At 37.4% G+C, this 21,250-nt stretch overlaps 1 protein-coding gene across 11 annotated transcripts in view; it reads right to left on the reverse strand.

Moving 5' to 3' along the window:
* The window catches only part of HERC1 (HECT and RLD domain containing E3 ubiquitin protein ligase family member 1), a 96,528-nt gene that overhangs the window by 57,139 nt on the left and 18,139 nt on the right, over nucleotides 1-21,250 (reverse strand). For all 11 annotated transcript variants that reach the window (XR_003993084.1, XM_030497026.1, XM_030497032.1 and 8 more), the window contains 21 exons: nucleotides 19,070-20,025; nucleotides 17,710-17,805; nucleotides 17,204-17,398; nucleotides 15,384-15,695; nucleotides 14,614-14,710; nucleotides 12,868-13,011; nucleotides 11,300-11,427; nucleotides 10,277-10,421; nucleotides 10,011-10,182; nucleotides 9,344-9,478; nucleotides 8,732-8,897; nucleotides 8,027-8,152; nucleotides 6,540-6,761; nucleotides 5,924-6,076; nucleotides 5,612-5,744; nucleotides 4,959-5,150; nucleotides 4,290-4,511; nucleotides 3,265-3,438; nucleotides 1,452-1,566; nucleotides 1,245-1,365; nucleotides 626-797 (listed from right to left, as the gene is read on the reverse strand). Coding sequence is in view for 10 of the 11 variants with exons in the window: in XM_030497026.1 (XP_030352886.1) it covers nucleotides 626-797; nucleotides 1,245-1,365; nucleotides 1,452-1,566; nucleotides 3,265-3,438; nucleotides 4,290-4,511; nucleotides 4,959-5,150; nucleotides 5,612-5,744; nucleotides 5,924-6,076; nucleotides 6,540-6,761; nucleotides 8,027-8,152; nucleotides 8,732-8,897; nucleotides 9,344-9,478; nucleotides 10,011-10,182; nucleotides 10,277-10,421; nucleotides 11,300-11,427; nucleotides 12,868-13,011; nucleotides 14,614-14,710; nucleotides 15,384-15,695; nucleotides 17,204-17,398; nucleotides 17,710-17,805; nucleotides 19,070-19,999 (4,150 nt within the window). In the remaining variant the exon portion in view is untranslated. The remainder of the gene's footprint in view (nucleotides 1-625; nucleotides 798-1,244; nucleotides 1,366-1,451; nucleotides 1,567-3,264; nucleotides 3,439-4,289; nucleotides 4,512-4,958; nucleotides 5,151-5,611; nucleotides 5,745-5,923; nucleotides 6,077-6,539; nucleotides 6,762-8,026; nucleotides 8,153-8,731; nucleotides 8,898-9,343; nucleotides 9,479-10,010; nucleotides 10,183-10,276; nucleotides 10,422-11,299; nucleotides 11,428-12,867; nucleotides 13,012-14,613; nucleotides 14,711-15,383; nucleotides 15,696-17,203; nucleotides 17,399-17,709; nucleotides 17,806-19,069; nucleotides 20,026-21,250) is intronic.

Raw genomic sequence — 21,250 nt, forward strand, 5'->3', positions numbered from 1 at the left:
CACCTTTTTCAAGCTATCTTCTGAAGAATTAAACAAGTTTTTTTTAGAAAACCGATGAGAAAGTATTGCAAATAACCTTACAAATACCAAATTTGCACCAAAACCTCCACTGTCTTAATAGATTTAGGAAGAGATAATCAAAAATACAAGTGAATTCCAACTCAGCCAGCCCACTGTTATCAACAGTACTTTCATTTCCAAACTTCAGAAAAAGATAAAACTTCAAAGCTTATTACATACAAGAATAACCCACAGAAACAGAAAAATTCTGTATCTAAATACTGATGCAAACTCAGAGACCTACTGAATAGACATTTATAGAAAACAATATGACACTTATCAGTCTTGTAGACAGTGCAGATAAGTAGTGCTGGTATATGGCTGATGCCCTGAGAACCATTCATAAAGGCAGTCCACTTGCCTAACATTCACAATCCCTTGTATCAGGAGACTTCTCTGGCCCAATATAAGCACTACATCATTTTTTAAAACCCAAAATCTCTCAGTGTTTATGCAGACAAATCTTTCATAATATTTTAAATACTTTCTCCATTTTATCTTGCAGAGCAAGTATACTGTCCTTCCAAAGCCCACCACATTATTGGTACACGTGACTAGTACTTACTACCAGCTGTCATAACTTCATGTTCTCTTTCCTCCTCTTCATCTTCTTGTTCTGGGTGTCCCTCTTCTCTGTCGCGTTCTGCCTGCTCCTCCATTTCTGCTTCCTCATCAATTGTACGAGTAAAAGGATGTTCTTGAGTATCAACATCAGCAGATTCTTGGTTATCTAACATCTTGATTAAAGAAAACATAGTGAAATACTCACCAAAATGAAAGATGAACATAAAAGAAAGGACATTGGCATTTAATAAGCTTTTCCTATCAAAAATATAGTTTTCATATTGTGTGAAATGAACAGCAAAGCTGTTAACATTCAAGGCTTTAAATACAGAAGTAACAAAACTCAATTTTCGTTTAGTATCTGTTACTCAGATTATCTGCAGAAAAATGTCTCCTTGCAATGCTCACTAGGCTCTATTGTCAAATTTTGACACTTCAGCATCAAAGCCTTTAGCAACCACATGCTGCCGTTTCATAAGTAGACTAGTAGCATACTAGTGCCTTTTCGCTTCAGTTGAAAATTCCCAAAGGTGAGGCAACATACAGGAAACTACCATCATATAATATTTTCTTAATGTGCAGTGAAGCCTGAAGAACTGAAGAGAGATTTACAGTCTTACCCATCTGTCTCTTGAGGATGATCTGGTCTGAATAAGTTCCATGTTCTTGCAGGCAAGCAAGCGACTCCGAACTTTATATACACAGCGGTATACTTCTGCCAAGGCTTTGCCAGGCTGGTACCTACAAAAAATAGATCCAAACTGGAAAAAGTCATACAAACCTTCTTCTAAAAATTGAACTTTTAAACGCAGCTGTAAGTTACTTGCCTGCTTTCACCACAAGCTTGACTAAGTAAACTTGTATGTTTCAGAAGAGCTGCAAGAACAAATCTGGACACAGTATCTAGGAGTGATTCATTACTTAAAGTTGCAGTATCCCAATCTGAAAATAAAAAGTAATCTGTCAAAACTCGCTACTCTTTCCAACACACAAATATATTTTTAATCATAAAAAAACCCAAAGAAAAATCTTCACCCATTTAAATCTTTCAATTTAGAGGTAGTTTTAATGCTTAAGAAATAAGTTTGGTGTCAGTAACTCATAAATATGCTGCTTCGGACAAAGGTGTTTTGGTCTGCTCAAGGTACTTCTGCCTGAGAGTCAGCCAAGAGCATGCACACAAACTGCCACCAGACACTCACAGAGCTGAACTTTCAAACTCTCAAAGTCTCTCTTGAAACTTCTCTCTCAAGCAAGGATATCCAACTGGAGCTCTTTACCAAGAAACTGATTTACATGGAACTTTTTTAGAAACACATCGTATTTCAGACTTTCTGCTCTTTTACATGTGATTGGAACCACATTCAAGAATTATTTTGCAAGCTCACTTAAGATAAAAAGGCCCTACCTCTGGTAGGAAAGCCAACCATTAACACATGCACAAGCTTCACTGCTAATATTAACAAGAAACATATATAGGCCTCAAAATTAAGGCTTGTCCAGTATTTTCAGAAACTGACTTTTTCATTTCAAAATAATTTTTCCATATTTTAAAAAGAGAATACAAAAAAACATTGCTTTACTATAAAGTTAGTAAACTGCCGAGCAAACCTCCACAAGGCACCATAATTTTCCATGGGAAAAAACCCCAATATTAAAATCCCCACTTCCTTAAAAATATCTTTGTAACTTTTTTTTTCCCAGTTAAATATTACCTATGAATGCTTGCAAACTGCTTTAGAAATCAGAAATCTTACCTGGCCACACAGAGCTTAGTCTAACATACCTGCTCCTCAGCAAGTTCCACTACCTTGCATTTGATGCTATGCTAACTGTCACAGTACAACCTTCAGTCAGCTTGCTTTGTGCACAGAGCAGAACCCCATCAACTTCTACAACACCCAACTCCAGAATCAAAATCATCCATATTAGCCCATTCATCTCAGATTTTGCAGACAACCAGCACTGTTTACTACTTCTGTGGAATTCTGCAACAACTCTGTGTTGCTCTCAACAGGCACATGATGCCATCTGCTGTCTTCTTCATCTGGCCTAGTTTGGCCAGAGCTACAGAAAATTATCTCTGGATCCAGCAGAGTCGCAGTACAACTGCAAAACTTAACGGATCTCATTAAACGGAGACCCAGGAAGCCTGAGCAGGAACCCAAATTTTAGGCCATATGCACGAAGAACCATTAATGCTGAGGCCAGCCTCACATGGACTTGAAAAATAAAACACAACTTAGCCCTTTCATCCCATTCCTAACATATTTTGCAAGTCACTTTTCCTTCCCCCATCTCCTTCCCATCAATTTTTCCTTCTAATTCCAAGTTTCACCCTGCTCTACTAGGAAAAGAAAACACCAGTAACTGAGTAAGCAAACAAGAGTGCCTGTTTTCCCGTGTGGAGGGAAAAAGAACATTGAAATACATGCTTGCCAAACACTGGAATCAATGTCAAAAATAACTAACAGAAAAAACAAAAGAAAAATCATGGAACATGACAATAAATCAAGTTTATCATGTCACAGAATTAAAAGTCATTGTCAAAGTATGGGATTCTGCTAGGATGTAGCTGAAGCACACAATACGCCTTTCACACACACACACACACACACACGTGTATTTTCAACATCTTACCTTTACTAACAGCATAGTCTTGCATACTGATCCACAGGCTCCTTGCCGGCTCTTTTGTACAACCCAGGGCCAAATCAACATAGACTGTAATCTCAGGTCTCAGCTTATAATCAAATGGCTTCTGTTCCTCATTTCCAGACAGGGCCACTTCTAATAACGAGCTCATGCATTTGTCTAACAGAAGTGAAATACCTAAGAAATTAAACTCTGCAAATTTTGAAGGTTACATGCATCTATCTAAAAGTGCTTAAAACAGTTTTTACTCTCCACTTTGTTAAAAAAGAACATAAGACATCTCGTTGTCTGACTACTAACTCAGATAAGGAATAAAGTGACTTAAGAGTTACAATTTACATAAAATCTATATAAATTTAGAAGTATTATCCAATTCTGCTTCAATAGGATAATTCCGTATCAATTCTACCTGATCTACATAGCCCAACACTCACGATTATTTTATGGACCCATTTCAAAATACTGTGTCTTGTACCTAAGCCTTTAAGTAGCCTACTCAGAATCAGAGGAAGGAGGAGATGGGAACTAAGACAAACAGGCCTCAAAGAAACAGAAGCAAGTTCATTTTTCAGATAGGAAGGGATGACTAGAAATACTAATGCTGAGTCCTGTGACCACTTCTGGTAGACCAGAAGAATTTAAGTTTGTTGTTAATAATATTATTTCTAATGAATAAAAATTCTACTTTTTAAGTAGAATACATTTTAAATTGACCTTTTTAATAATTAAAATGAACAACGGGGCCCCTGGTGTGTCTGTTAAATTCTGGGCACCTAAGAGTAAAACATTAGTAGTTAACTCAGTGAAGCCTGTGTTATGCATTTCCAGGACCCTTTGTAAACTATAGCATATAAATACCCATTTTCCAACTTTTTATATTACTACCTAAGCAGACAAGAATGCTGAAAGACAAACTCTTAAGTCCACAGACTTCTTAAAAAATCACCAGAAATTTTAAAACTGAACATCAATATTCACACTGACAATCAGACACTTGCATTTAACATTACCTAAATGAGGAATATCCATTTCCACTCCATCACTGAAAAGCAGAGTTTTCAACCAATAGGCTGTATCTTGTTCCTCGGGGGACACTGGAGGTCCCTGAAGCATGCCACCAAGACACCGCCCAATAAGCAAAGCTACAGTTCTCTCCAGATCAACGAGCCACACCCAAGACTGGGCAGGCTGTGGTAAGGGCAATCCAGCAGGATCAATTAATTCAGGTCCACCTACAAGTATTAGCAATGAATTCACAAATTAGACACTGTTGCCCAGATGTCAAAAACAATTCTGTCAAAACACCTATTTTGTGCAATACGTGTTTTTTGCTTTCTGATAACAAGGACAGATAAATGACACGACTGGAAACAGCATTCAACTGAATCAGAATACTTTGCCAAAAGTATCAATGAGAAACTCAGTGAATGGCGAGTAAGTGTAGCACCTCCTATTACCAATTTCAGCCACTTCACCTCTGGTTTTAGATTTCTATTTCACTGGCACCAGAAAATCTGGTGGCACATGTTTAGAAAGTTAGCAGGTAAATGATGATTTTAAGTTACAATTCTATTACAGGATGCGATGGAAAGCAAATGGAAAAGTCTGGACATGAAACTAAACAGAGCATGACAAATTTATGTATTAGCTGCATGAGGAGAAGGTCAGATTACACTTACCATGAAGTGGCCACTGTAATTCTTGATCTTCTAGAAGGGCTGCAGCAGGTAATAGTCTATTAAGACGATCTAAAGGTGGCAACAGATCTAGCAGATAACTCAACAGAGGCCGAGCTACTGATACTGGCAGCAACAGTAATGAGTTGACAATCTGAGAGAGCATACTACCAGCAGCTGACACATAAATTACATCTACAGAAAAAGAAATAAATATTCTGAATTACAGTTATATATTCCAAGCACAATTTAACAAGTCAGAAAGAATTGCATTAAAACACTTCAGCCGTCTCAAAATGTCTCAACTGTACATGTTGGATTGGGGTTTGTTTAATAATTACTAATCCATTCCATATTTTACTTCCATGCATTTTTAGCAATCCCCAAAAAGAGTATTTTTTAAAAGAAATCTAAAACTAATGACACTGAAACAATAATGCACAGAGACAACATCCTCTCTATTCTGTATTTTTCCTGTAAGCAAAATGTTCTATCAAAAACATGAAAGAGATGCTATTCTTGGGTAGACAATCTCCTCCTTTGGGAAGGCTTGGCAGATATAAGGAGAATAAGGTATTTTATTATTCAATCTAAACAAACAAGAACTGCCCTAAGCTAACAGAGCCACCATTACTGATTATCCCATGAACACTTACCTCTCAGTTTTTCGCCCACGCTACCATTCCAAGAGCTTTCCTTAAGCAGTGTTGCAGAACGGGAATAGATATCTGTAGCATGAGGCAATAAAAGCTGAAGGTGCTTGTGAAGCAGTGCCACGCTGCTGGAATTCTAGAAGGAAACAAACAAGCACAAGAAGAATTCTGTAAATATATTAAAGGAATTCATTATTTAAATCAGTTTAACTCTCAATTACTCAGAAGATTTTCAACAGAAACCTTACACCATTCTGGTGCCCATGCATCTTGAATTTATTTTTCCCCTCAAATGATAAAAATGAGGCCACATACCTCACTAACACTGTTGATGTGGCAATAAGCCAGCAACTGTTTCTGCAGTGAACATAAAAGCTCATGAAGATGAGCAGGCTGGCTGTTTTCCGATGATGATGTACCAAGTAAAAATTTATCACTGTTTTTTTCCAGTTCTCCAAAGGCTTGGTCCTATTATGACAAAAAGGGGGGGGGGGGGGAAGAGAACAATTAACTCTGCCCTCAAATGCTACAATACTACCATATTAAAAAGCAGCTCTGGTGGCCGAGATGATACTGACAAAAAGCATACCATACCATCTACGTACTTGATGTGCTACATTCTATCTTCCAAAAACATTTTGAAGCCAAAGCAAGAGCAATAAAATACTTTTGTCTGCTATAAACCCATCTACATCTACATAAGCCAAGTTAAACAATAATTGTCACTATAATAATATTAGAACAATGATGTTAACACGTGATTTAATTGATTTTAGTCCACTCCAGGACAAATACATGCAGCACTGCTACTTTATATGAACAAAAAGAGCACCATTTTCTGAAAGTTGGGGAAAACTTCTATATACCTTCTAAGTATTCAAAATTCATTACCATTAAAAACAACAACAAACCACCCAAAGCCTATACATACCGTATAAAATCCCAAATTTCTTAGAAGAGTCTTCATTAAGATTTCAGCTAGATGGGTATCCGGATGACTGCTCTGGACAGCGTATGTTTGATCAGAGAGGTTTCCATAACTTATACATAATGAGGAAGTGTCTGTGGCATCAGATGGTGAACTATAGCCAAGCAGAGAAGCTACATGGGTGTGATCCTGCAAGCTTGTCAGGATAATATCCAATTGCATTCTCTAAAGAAAAATGTTTAGACACAAGAAACATTCTTTGTTAATGAAGAGAAAATAATGAGCTATGAAGAAAAAAAGCAACAGGCGTAAAAAATGCAATAAATATATTCTAATGAGACATTAGAATAAGATGAAGGACTTCAAGGAAAAAAAAAAAATCCTAACAGTTTTTCCTACAGATTTGTAGCATTAGAGACCAGCTAAATATACCGAATTAGATAACCATACCTACTAAAAATCTGAGATTAAGACAGATTAGAAGTTGGACCAAATGCTTTCTCCAGTTTACTCTGCTACAGTTATCATGATTTAATAATATAATATGATATTATAGTTATCTGATTATATGGCGTGAGGGGAGGGCAATTATTCTAATCTATACACAGGAAAAAGGAAAAAGGCAAAAAACAGGACAAGCATATATTAGACCAAAGGAGGTGGCAGATGCAGAGCAATGACCTTCAATTTCAGTAGTGTTCCCTGCTATTGCTGGTTATGAATCCTGAAAATCCTGAACTTGTTCTTCTTGGTCAGGGGTTTTAGTTTGTACCTGTACTAATCTTCAGAAATCTTGAGAAAATCAGGATCAGAAGATTCTTATTCACAGTTTCAGTATCAGTGTAAACCAGTCTATTCCATATTGAATAAAATAAATTATTGGACCTGGATCCTATGCATACAGAACTGAGTTATAGTTTTTCTCATTTGTTAATCTGCTACTACTGCTGAAGCTTCAGTTCCTACTGCTCTCAAGGACAGGAACAGATGTTCCTTGAATTTCTTTCCTTCCATTTGTTGGATTCTGGGCAAGTCTCCAAACTTAATTAATTCCTATTCCTTAATTCCAAAATGCCTTAATTCCTACTCTTTATATTCAAGAAATAAACAGAAAAAAAGGAACATCCTAGTCATCTTTGCAAAGGAGGGAGAAATCCATGTAGGAAAAGCATTACACAAGTATTCTTCCCAGAAAACAGTTCATTTTCTGTTATCAATACTTCTTAAATCAGGGCACCATTCAAAAATACCTGATCTTTAAACTTGTCTAGCTACTCTAATACAACAATTCTTAACCCTTCTGTAGTCAGCCTTCACTTGAGAAAACATACAGATTTTCTTAAGCTGGGCTTTGCACTGCAGGTCACCAAGAACATGCTTGCGCTCTGCAAATGAGGCTCACCCTCACTGTTCAAAATGTTCTAGACAAGAAAAAAAGTAGTAAAATACACAGCTGCTTTCAATGCACAGCATATTTGCCTTGACCTTACCTGTCCTTTTGATAAGCTTTCCCATCTATCAGGACCTTGGGGTAGAAGAGAATGTAGCAATTCCATTCTCTCTCGCAATGGAGGAAGTAACATAGTTGCTCCTACTGAGAGAGTCTCAATTACAACCTAAAATAAGAGTAGCAGAAAATACTATTCAGCGTGTGTGGGGAAAACACACACCCTCAACCGTATCTGTAAAAAATACAGTATATGACACGATATATCCAAAACGTCAATTTAATTCAATTTAACATCAGTATTCTATTGCACAATAGCACACTAATCTTTTGTTCTGTGGTGTGAAGATATGTGGTACACTGAAGGAGTGCAATGAGACAAACAGATTGTCAAAACAATAAGAAGTTCTTTGTAAATTGCTATTTCCTCTAAGAGTGCCATCTTAGGAGAAGTTACTCGATTTCGTTACTCAATCCACATTAACTTTAAAGGTTCTTTATTACAATCAATAATAATTAAAATGTTACAAAAGAAAAGCAGCTTTTTGAAATTCTTGTGTCATCATTCTCCTCTGCCTCCACATCATAAAAAAGTAGCGATGGTGATGAAAATTTTAACTTTAATGAGTAAAACTGGTAAGTCAGAATTGTGTTCAGAAAGTCAGATAAATCTCTAATTACATAGTTAAAGAAAGAAAGGAGAGAGAGTAGTAGAATTTTCACATGTAAAGAAAGAAGCATAGCTTACCTCCTGAATTTCATCAGGGACAGAGGAGTCCATCAGCCTAAACAACAGATTTCGAAGAGGACCAGCTTGCCGGCCAAGAATGCTCGTAGCTACCCCTCCAGCCAGTGCAAGTGCAAGATGATTAGAAAGCAGCTTCAAACACAGTTTAAGAAAATTGTGATGTTCCCTGTAAAAAGAAATACATCTCTGTTAATATCTCCTATTCTCAGCCTTACTCCCTTTCACTTACTTGTGCTCTAAGCTTTTAACTCCCATTTGATTTTGCATACCAGAAAGATAAGTAAATTCCAACTGGGACATTAAAGAAACTCTTCTGAAAACCTACTGCAAACGCGTTTAAAGGAAGAAAAAAAATCAAAACTAGAATAAGAAAAGTGTCCTTGCGGAGAATGGTTCCAAGAGGAATTCAGTTTAGAAAAGTAGTCCTGTGAATTAGGAGGTAAAATCATCCCAAAATACACCAACAAAGATATTCCTCACAAAGGGAAAAAAAAAAAAAAGGAAGTAATAAATGCAATATCTGAGAAGACTTATGACTAAGCCATGCACCACTGCTGTAAAGAAAAAAAATCTTTAAGTATCTGTAACATATGTAGCATATGCTGTATATACCTTGATGAAGGAAAAGGAAGTGGGGGAATTTCACTGTTAATTTTGTCACAGTAGTGCTCAAGAAAAGAACGAAGATGTGAAAAGGTACTTTCTTCAAGGTCTACGCAATAAGGTCTGTGCCATGCCACGACTTGCCTGGAATCAAACATCAAAGTTAATTAACTACTGCAAATATCCTAAGTGCTTTAGTAAATTAACAGTGTGAGCAGGTTAAGTACACGCTTGACTGAACCCACTTTTTGTCAGAACAAAATACTATGATTAAGGCAGACTAACTTCCTGATCCTTGAAGGTATTTTCTGTTCTGTTTTCTGTAAAGTCCTTTATAAATCAAACACCCTTCATTTACGAACAAAACCACCAGGTCATAAATATAAAGCCATATGTATTTAACCTGTTTTGTGCAGAAGCTGACCAGTAGTCACAAAGCTGCTTTTGGTACAAATGTCAGGTAATAAAGAGACTTTGATAGCATGCTGTATTTGAGTCCACTATTTTCTTAATTGATTTTTTGTAAATTAGCTCCCTTTAAAACAGGGCATTTGAAATTCTTCCTGAATTATCTTCCAAATATCAACTTTTTCTAATCGTTTGTGTTAGTCCATATATAAATCTGATGTGGACTTGTATAAAGAAAAACTATACCTGTCCCCAGTGTCATTGTTACCTGTCCCTTGGAAGAGCTGTCCAGGCAAGGCTATGGGACGTTCCTGCTGAAATCTGCTGAATTGCAACTCCGTCTAACCCACTTACTTTCTTCGGTTTAGTAATGGGACCAGTAGAGTTTCCCTGACCACACTGTCCCATTGAATTGTTACCCCAAGCATAAACTTCATTATCTATAAAAATAAAGAAAGTAGAAAACCAACCCTGAGATACGATTGCTTTTGATCAAAAGGAGGATTATCTATTTTTACACATTATTCTTTTTACCATGAGAAAGTGCCAAACAGTGACTGTCACCAATTGAAATATCAACTATTCTTGTAGCAGCCAGTTCTTCAATAAGCTTGGGCCGGAGAGCAGTTGCCTCTGAAGAGCCACAGCCGAGGCACGCACCGCAGCCCCATGCATAAACCTAGAGCAAACACACCACAAAATAGCAGCAGGTCAAGTCTGTATCACTGGTGACCATGAACAAACAAAACACCAGATAATCACTTGCACAACAATTGCAATTAAGCTTTCAACAAACCATGCACAGTACTTTTATGTATCTAATGTGTATTTCATATAATCCCCATTTCTTCCCCCCAACCAAACAGATCACTGGCCAGAGAGCACATCAGTGGGGAAGCTGTCGAAAGAAAAGAAACTGCTACAGTAAATGCCAACATTCCTAGTCCATACTTTAAAACCCCACTGCCTTTGAATCACAGGGGAGGGAGGGTGGGGAGTCAGTGAGCTACCTGTACAGAAATGCTTGTTGTATTGCATGTATACATATCATGCCAGTAAGGGCCCTCATCTACCACCTAAACATTTATCTCCAAGCTCTCTAGAGATATTTCAGATTTGAAACAGAACTTTGAGTTAACACCTGTATTCCGAAATATGCACACATTTTAAAAAAACCAAACTTAACCACTTATTTAAATCACTTAACCACTTATTTGGTTAATGCCTTAAAATTTACAAGCATTTCACTGCTCTTTACTTCTAGAACCCACTTTGCTTCCTGAATTCAATTTGATTTTGCACTGGTTACATTTATTAACCTAAAAATAATTCATTTTCTGTGACTAAGCAAGACTCTTGAGAAGGGTACTTTTACATACTCCAGCACATTTTGAACTACTCCAGCATGCTGGGATCTCAGCACTTCAGTCAATCTCTAAACCAGAACTTGACTGATAATTTAAGTACTAGCTGGATATTTTCTCGACATTCAAAATAACAAACCCACACCATCTTCAGCAGCTCTCATCACTGGAGTGAAAACTCGGGTTTGCCTACCTGCCCTGTTGATGTCAAGGCAAGTGATGACTGGCTCCCAGCACAAACTTTTCGAATAAACATTCCTTGCAAGGCTTCTATCACTTTAGGTTTATATACTCTATTCGTGTCACCATGACCAAGTTTGCCTACAAAAAGGAGGAAACACAAGTGGAAGGTATTTTCAGTACATAAACTATGACAATTAGAGGTACCCAAAAAGATTCTTTTTGGATTTCCAAAACCATCCGAATGTATTTTAAAATCAAAACATATTATAGTTTTTATAAAACCTCATACATTTTAATTGCAGGAATTACAGACTTAATGAAATTTATATTTATTATAGTTATTTAAAGTTTGAAGTATTACTTCCATATCTCTACAACATTCATTGCCTGCTGTTTAATTACTAAAGCCTTCCAAAGCACTAAATCTTTTAATATTTGGCAAAAAAAGATTAATTTGTAAAGTGGCTTGAAAAAAACCCCAACTTTTCTGGATTTTTTCCCAATAGCTGTGTGCATTCGTGTAACCATTAATATTTTTATTCCCTTATGCCTCCTTTCAGTTTCTCTTGAAAACAGCTATTCACCTCCACAACTTAGCTATTTTCAATCAATCACCTGAAAAAGAAGGACTGCCACTAGACCATGTCAGCATATGGACAGAAAAACAAGCCTCGAAAGGAAGGAGAAAACCCAAAATCGAATGTGAAATCTGTTACAAAGACCAATAATTCCTACAAAGGTTATGCTTTGATTCTTGCTAGTTTAGCTTTCCTATAACAGTATTTTAGTAGCACATTATTAATATCCAAAAGCCAAACTGATTGAATTTTACTGAAACAGAAAAGCAAACTCCAGTACTCTGTAAAGGTTAAGATGCCTGTGCTGCGAAAATATCATTTTTCAACTGAAATTACAGAAAGAGGGGACAGAGAAATGGGAACAATTTGATATGTGCATGTCAGTGCTAGCTTTCGAAGGAAATTCAAATTCCTACCCAATTTTACTAACCATCAACTTGATGATGAGATTTCTCTAGTCTGCATTTTCCTCTCTTCTTACGCTAGACTAGGGAGCAGTAATACAGCAATTTTAATCTGAGTTGTAATTTTTCCTCTAGCAGCATCCCAAATTTAGCTCTATGAAGTAATAATAGAAAATTAATGAGTCTGTGTTTGACAAAGCAGCTACAGCCAATGAAGGTTAGAAGCCCTTCACTTCTGTGATGGGAGATGTTTCTTCCAGAGGCAGTTTAAATGCAAGAGTTTCTAGTACATAAAGTTCCTGCCGTATCAAATGAGTGAGTTGATTTGAAAACAAAAGCACTTCTCCCAGAATTGTTTATGCATTCATTGAGCTTTCTGCTCTGTGAAAACCCTCTTCCTCCTGATAATCCTTTTCTGAGTCTACAAACTTGCAGATAAATTTCAAATACTGTATTTAGATTTTACTTTGCTTTTACCTTTTCTTGAACAGCTAACAAATGACCAAAAAAGCCAAAAACAAACTGCAAGGAGTACCAAGGCGATGAGGTAGATGGAATAAGACAAAAATTACTACCAAAATGTTAGTTTTACCTACCATTGTCTCCTCCTCCAAACGACCATACTGTTCTCCCATCTTTCGAGAGCGCTATTGTGTGTGAACTGCCACAGGAAACCTCTCCTACATTGCTAATATCTTTTACTAAAGTCGGAATGTTGCGGCTGTTGCTGTCACCATGACCTAAGGAGAAAAGAAAAAGGTATTTTCTTTTCTGTGAAGATTTAAGTTCAGTAAGATTTTGCAAAACCCACATACGTTATTATAATCACAAATAATAACTTCTGTCCACTTTCTGCAAAGATCTGTAGTAAGGTTTGGAAGACATATGTAGTAAGTTTAACAAACATTTAATTATTATAAGACATACTCCGGAACACTTGTTCATACCTTACTGCCACTAAAACCATAGAACTATTTTCTGCCTCGTTTAAAAGAAATAAAAAGAATTACTACTAAAATTGCCTTTAATACTAGCTGATGAGGCAGCTATACTTCCTAATACTGGGCAGGAGGTGGACTGAACAGCGTGGGACACACTCTTACTACAGTCAATACATGCACAGACAAATAAACCCAGCAAACTAGTTAGTCGCAATTCTAACTGGTCCCTTCTGTAGAAGCCCGATGCATTACAGTATCATCTACTTCATAATAAACATGAGTTACATGTGTAATAAACTGTAGGAATTCTGCAGATACAGAAGAAAAATCGGGGAACACAGGGAAAATAATTACTACACAGTATTCATAACAGATTAAATGTGAACAAACAACTTTAACCTAATTAAATGCTACTTTTTAGCAGTGCGCTGGAACTCAGCACTGCAAACTCCAAACTCCCCAAAGCACATGAAAGCCCCACATTAACATAAAACTCAATGAGAACGTTTCCACAATTCCCCTCCAAATTGCAGGTTAAACTTCTAAGCCAGTGTTCTGTTCTTAACAGCAGAGAAAGGCTCAGCACTTCTTTCTATTGATTACCTTGAAAAACTGATAGTTTAACTTGTAGAAAACTATCCACATCTTCTGCCCCTGTCCATGACCTGCTTTTACCCCTCCCTCTACTTGGCAATCATGACATTCAAAGCAAAGACAGCAGAAAGGATCTGACAGCAGGAAGGAACTACAGTTCAACTTGAAATAATTTTCTATGCAAAATCTTGGTTCAACTGAACCTTTTGGGGAAGGGTGAGTTTGTACTGGGCACACCAGCTGTACAGCAAAGATGATGAAATAGACAAGTGAACTTTAAGCCAACAGAAATACTGTGTTTTGTTATAGTTAAATTTAACTTTTTAGACATATTGAAAGGACATTAAGACTTTCTGGCAATCTTAATGTCAAGCATCCTTATTAATATCACATTAGAATCAGATCCTTGCTATTATTATCAAGATCCTTGATATTATTAGCCAGTTATTCATCACTGTTCCAAGAACCATCCTACCATCACTAGATCATGTTTATCTAGAATGCCAGTTCATTTAAGATGCCTGCTCTTTACCTTCAGGTGGTAGTGGCAATCACATATAGGCTTATGAATGAAGGCAACTTTTGCCAAAAATAAAAAATTAACCAACCAGAATCTTTGTAATGTTAACTGCATTAAAGTATTTTAAGAGTATCTGCACTAGTTTTAATACAGTCACCTATATGCACACACCTGTGCACATATGTGCATTTAGAGGGGACAATAAAAGAACAAGGCAAATACATGTGTACTGTCATTACCAAACGCAGGAATTCTTTCAAAAGCATCTCATGAAACTTTAAAATTACCTAATCTTCCAAAGTCTCCTTCTCCCCACGTATACAGCTCTCCATCTTCTGTAACAGCAGCGCTATGCCTGTACCCAGCTGACACGCACACAACAACCTACATGACATCCAAAAAGGAAAAGCAAGTTTTGATAGAAATTGAAGGGCAAGTCTGAATGCTTACGGAAGTCGAGTTTCGAAAGCAGGCTATGTAAAATCCACTTGTTTGCTTGTGTGGAGCAAATTAATTTTTGCAATCTTTTCTATTTAGTATTTGCCAAGTGAAATCAGTACACAAAGAAACCAGGTTATATATAAAACTGGTCATGATTAATTTATCAAACAAATTTAACGTAACGATATCCTAATCTTACAGCAGCAAAAAGAAGCATCAGCGGATGTTTAGAACACTGGCCAAACCAGACAGATAGGGAAGAGAAGGCCTTGTAGGATAATGCAAAGCCACTTCTTAAATGAAGACACTATAAAGTCGAATATGAAAAGTCCTGAAGCTAACAAAAGCAGCCTCGTGGCATGCCACTGCAGTTCAGCAAAAGCACATGAGCCAATTTTACTCTTAAGACTATGAGAAGGTTTAGTGACAATGCCGTTGTCCAAACCACATGCCTAAAGGCAACCGTGAGTTTTAGTGCTTTGCTGAAAGCAGACCCAGCTTCAAAGAGAAGTTAGAAAAACCACAGAACTTTTACTTAAGATTTTATATATTTCAATTTTGACACAACATCGCAATGAACATAACAAAACCAGGTACTCTACTATGTAAAACATACCTTTCCTTGCAGAGGACCCTGAATAAGTTTCGGATATTTCTGAGTTGAACTATTTCCATGTCCCAGTTTTCCATAGTCACCATCACCCCAGCTGAAGACTTCCCCTTCTGTGGTAAATGCTAAAGTGTGACCATCAGATCCTTTGGAAGATGACACTTTTTTAATAGACCTATGAGGTTCGAAGGTCAATTTTTTCAATGTGGACTGATTATTGGAGTCACCCAGTCCCAGTCTCCCGTAGCTGCCTTTACCACAGGCTCTAACAGAACCATCCGTAGAAATAACAAAGGTACAATATTGTCCAGCTTCAATCTATAAACAAAAAGGTTAAAGTAAAAGAGGAAGATTAGATAAATGTAGAATTCTCATATGGGTCCAGAAGTCTGTATTTTTGAACAGAATGACAGGTTGCTTTACATAACTCTTTCATATAACAAAGTAAAAATTAAGGCAAATTTTGGCCTCAGCAAGAAGTAAAATTCAAACTCTTGAAAAATATGAGTAAATCTAATCACTATTTACATCCTTTTCCTCAGGAAAAGAATCTGTTTTATTTGTATCTCTTCTAAAGACTATGAACTCAGGCTGCCTTCAGACCTCCAAGTCTCACGGATGGAGATAATCTTTTAAGATTCCTTAACTTCTTAAGACTAAAAAACCAAAGTGACAGCTTGCTAAAGCACTGCAGGTTTTGCTTAATTTTAACCAGGTCCAGGTGGTAACAGAACCTAAACCCACTGCTGTTTTGAGACTATGCATTTTAATTACATGAACACCAAGAAATAAAACCAAAAGTTTTTCCGAAGGTAAGAACTGCCTCTACTGGAAAGTGAGTGCAGAGCTGGAGAATGACCTAACAGCAAGTCAACTAACCCTGCAATAACCTGCTACAGGGCTCTTAACACACTGTAAGTGCAAAGCAGGTTCAAATCTGAAGCATAAAGACACTGCATACCCACATCATAAACTGGCCCGAAGCAGGCATTAGACTGCACGGTGACAGCCCTATTTACTGGGAATTACCTTCTTCACACAGGCAAATCTTACAGAGATTGCTGATGAAGGTTAAAGGAAAAATTCTTTATCTCCATGGGAAATGACATAAATTCACGGCACGGGTGCATGCAGTACTATTTAAAGTGTAACCCATCGAGATCACTCATTCCACTCTCGTTTATTAGAGGTTTGTGTTAACAAAGTTTTCTGAATGCATAAACATGCTTATGACGCCTCGTCCTGCAGTCCATTTCCATATAAAATAGACCAGTGATATCAATAGAAACAGTTTCAGAATATGCACCTCAATTGTCTAGTGGCCAAAAAAATGCTTTTACTTAAGTCAACACTGCAAAGCCAGGACAGCAACAGAAAAGCAAACTATGACATTTCGTACCACGCATCACTAGAAGCGCTCAGTTGCAACTGCAGAATGTGTGACTGAGAGCAATAAGAGCACCCTGCATTTGGATTTTCAGAAAGCTAATTAAGGTTGCTGTGCCAGCAGTTAGCCAGAAAAAACAACCAACCCACAAAAACAAATTTGTCTCTGCAAATGCATTTCATAGCAAGTTAGATAATTCAATTGTTCTTTTTATATGATATTGATCTCTGTGTGCCAATAAAAACAAAATGGAGTGGTTTTTCCAGGCATCAATAAAAGTAATGAGATTCTTTCAATAAAATAATTTGTGTGATTAGTTCCGAGCATCATACCTTCATTACAACTTGACACTCAGAAATAAAGTACTAGTTTCCAATTTTATGCTACGACTATGAAGCTGTTAAATGTTACATAATATACCACTATAGGTGTCACTCACTGTCTGTGCATCAGAAAAACTTGGAGCAAGCTTGGGCTGAAGTATTTTCTCTTGAGTTCCTTCTACCAGTTGATGACTGCTGTTGCTACCCCAAACATACACTTCACAGGTCTCAGATACAATGGGAGCATCCCCTGTTTGAATGCTGTCAGGGCTGGCACATGTCCTTGAATAGTCTGACGCCATTCGACAAACCTATTAAAAGAAGAGATTTATTACATAGTAGCATTTTCATTTCTTTCCATATAGTCACATGTTTACAGCAACTTTAATTTCTACTCAGTGATTCTTCGCCTAAAAAGCAAATCATCCATCACCATATCATTAGCCTGCCCAAGCTACTTTGTTTCTCTACATCTTAGTTGTTCACCTTTTTTTGCCCTTCCCTTCTACTCCAGAATAATTCAGCAGAGACTGGACCATACCCACATGCACACACCAATCAGAGGTGTGAGAGGGAAGGAAACTACAGTTACCTCAAGTCAGGGTTCACTTCAAGACATTACCTCTTCAAACAAACACAGCGCGGCCTCGTAAAGAGAACATAAACCATCAGATGTCCTAGTTGGCTCTCTCCATTGACTTCGATCAGCAGATGATCCCTACAATTTTTAAATGTTGTTATTATGAGAAAAATACTTGGATGCAGCAACAGTGCACCTGTACAAAATACTTTAGAGATTTGTTCTTATAGCTATGCAAAATTAAAAGCTTTTTCTATAAGCATAAGTACACTACCTTTCTCCCTTGAGTTGTGATATCTGCATATACTTTGGGATAACAAAAATGTGAGAAGTGCTAGTTAAACATTCTTATTTAGTCATTTCTGTGAAAATACCCAAGTTTAATTTCTCCTAAACATTTGCTCTGCAATGCACATCATTTGTATTTAAAGATACTATTATAGAAAAATTACTAATCATCATTTTTGTGTTTACATAATTTCCACATTTTAGTGTCTAAATTTATACCTACTCCAGAACCAAAACCAAATAAAAGTGCCCATCATGACTTTCAATCCGATTCAGATCCTGTCACTGTCATGCTCTTCTCATGGTCCCCATTCTTTATATCTTTTAGGTTTTTAAATTTTTGTTTATTAGCAAGCATTACAAGCCTGAGAGAAAAGAATGACTACTTCAGGGGAAAAGTCTGTCTTTCTTTCAATCTGAGGATATGAGGCAGAAGCTTGCCACAGCTTCTGACTGCATATTGTGAAGTAACTTCATAGCTTTAAAAAGAATATTCATCCAGGACTAGAAGTAAGCACTCAACATACAAAGCAGCGTGCCATACTTCCAAACAATTCAGCTCGTTTTCTGATTGCATTCATTTCTGAGCAATAGCAAAACCACTGAACATTTCAAATCTTACTGAGCACCCAAAGATGCAAAGGAGAGGTCCAGGCTAACTGGAGAGCAAGAACGTCCAAGAGAAGTAGCTCTGACCAGGAAACAAGGCAGACTACAAAACTTGGATTTCTAAGCAAATGCAGCAAAGCAACCCTTAAAATGATTCCATACTTCCTAACTTTTTTGCTATGAACTTAAACATAAAGTGCAAGTGGATCAAGTACATCCTTGATTCTTTGCCTGAAGTTAAAGCATAACACCAGAAATGACAACACAGTGATTGCTTTGCTGTTTCACCTTTACCTACAAGGAAATGGGTGGGCAGGGAAGGAGAGAAAGAGACAGTGAGTAACCCAGGAAATACTGGAAGCAAACATTTCTCAAAGGAAACCCCTTTTTTAACATTTTAAGCAAACTGTTCAGCAAACTGGCATTCAGTGCTGAGAAACTATTTAAACTTAAGAATGCAACTAAATTTGCAACGTAGAAAAAGAATCAAAGCTGGTATACCCACCAAAGATCGTCGCATCGGTGTTAATATGCTCATAAAGCAGTCAAAGCTGATCATCCCTTCTGGACTTTGCAGCAACTTTGTTTTCTCCATGGTGTTCACTACAGCTGAAGCACCTAAAGCCATTTCTATCCATTCAAGAAGGTATCGCAAGGCACCTCGTTGGGCAGCCAAACCAAGAAGCAATTCAGAAGCTAATCTACGACCTAAAGTGTCTGCCCCAGAGTTTGGAATTGTTACTCCTTTAAGAAATGTTGTTACTTGTGATAAACAGTCCAACCCCATTGGTGGAATCTTGCTTTCATTTGCTAAAGATAAAGGTGGCAAAGAGCTTACAACTTCTATTGCAGTGTGGATAACATCGTTGCAAAGACTGAGGCCAGGTCCTGACGCCGGCATCATCCAACTTTGTCTTAGCAGTGCAAATAACAAGCTTAATCCAGTCCGAACCCCCATTTCTATGAGTGCATCTGTACTTGACCTTGGACGCTCACTGACAGAATGCACATCTGTGGATCCAGAACTGCTTTCTGGTGAATGCTGCTGTTGTTTCACCTTACCCTTATCATGATATTTATTAGAAAGTGCATAGAAGACACGCTGTAACACAAGAAGACGTTTTCGAAGTGCTCCAGCAAATGGAGAGTCTGAGCATACCATCTTCGCCAGTGCCAGCTGGCTGCTAAGAAGGGCATCCAAGTAGTGGTCCTGTTCATCACTAGATAGTGATTCCCGCTCAAAATCTGGTAACTGAGGTCCTTTGAGGCACAGAACCTGCTGGGGCAATGGCACTACTTCTTTATTGCTGACTAACTTAGCGTACAAGATAGAAACTCCCTCCCTTGTTGCAATAGATTCACTGTCTTCTGTGATCCAGGAGCTGTTTAGATGTTCAAGCCATTTCAGCTTCACAGGCGGGACCATAGCTGCCATGTTGGTTTACTCCTTTGCCATCAGTCCTGAAGATGAAAAACAACCTGTCAATGGGTATACAATATTATCCACAGAACTTGCTACTCACAGTAGGACAGATCCTAAGAACCCTTTTAAAAGCAAGTAGCCTTGTATTTCCCTGATGCTCAGCCACTGCAAACCTCTCAACCATACTACTCAACATGCAAGTGGAAGCCATTAAAATAAATGCTGTAATAAACTACTTCCAAAAATTATGGTGGTGCAAGGTTACAAAAGAACTGTATGTTAGGAAGACAAAATCTGGAGGTAAAAGAGGGGAAAAAAGTTAGTTTTTAGTTAAGTTTTGAGAGATCTCTATCTTGAAAGCAACAATGTAGTATTGCAATTAACAAGTTGGTAAAACAATGACAACACAAAGTGCAGAGGCACCTCTGTCACTGTAGATCAGCATGTCACATGGGAAGAACTGTATGTGAGAAGTAGTATGATTAATAGCTTGAAATTCCATGGTAAAACTTGCAAGCTTTTACAATTATGGCATAAAAAGTTCTCCCATAAGCAGAGAATCCATTAGTTGGAGATTCAAAAGTAGAAGAACCTACTGAATCACAGAAGGATGAGTCATCATGAAAGAAAATACAATCCTGAGGAGCATTGACAAGCACTTCCAGAACGGTTGAGAAGGTTAGGGAGGGAAAGCATTTTTACAGAGTTTTGTAAAATGCTGATCAACTGGATTAAGCAGCTGGATTTCTGTCACCTATGTCATGAACTCATGAAAAATTGACATTGGGTCATGCAGAGAAAAAGATTATTCCTCTCATCTACCCTAACTAGCCTCAAAGTCAGACTGCAAGTGTGGCTTCTCAGTATAGCAGATCAAAATAAATACATACAGAATAAAAACTAAATAAAATGAAATCTGGTCTATAAAATACAGCAGAGAAAAAAGGGGAAAGGAGTGGCTAATAAGCAAAAGGAGAACATGCACATAAGAACAAATGGGTATGAAACAATCACAAATGCATTTAAACTGAGAAACTCGGAAGTTTGTTCCCTGTTCAATTCAGCAATAAGTTTCTAATGGAAATAGCAAACCCTTCTGAAATGGAATACAATAACTTCTGATATACAACACAGAGATTTTACCAGCCTCGTGTTCTTGTTCTTCTAAGAAAACATTTATTTCAGGCTAACAAAAAGATCTTCGCTGAAGAGATTCCTATCACAGAAATAAATCCCAAGTAATCTGCAGCAAGACCACAAAAT

This window comes from Strigops habroptila, chromosome 9, assembly GCF_004027225.2.
Source record: "Strigops habroptila isolate Jane chromosome 9, bStrHab1.2.pri, whole genome shotgun sequence".
Taxonomy (NCBI): domain Eukaryota; kingdom Metazoa; phylum Chordata; class Aves; order Psittaciformes; family Psittacidae; genus Strigops; species Strigops habroptila.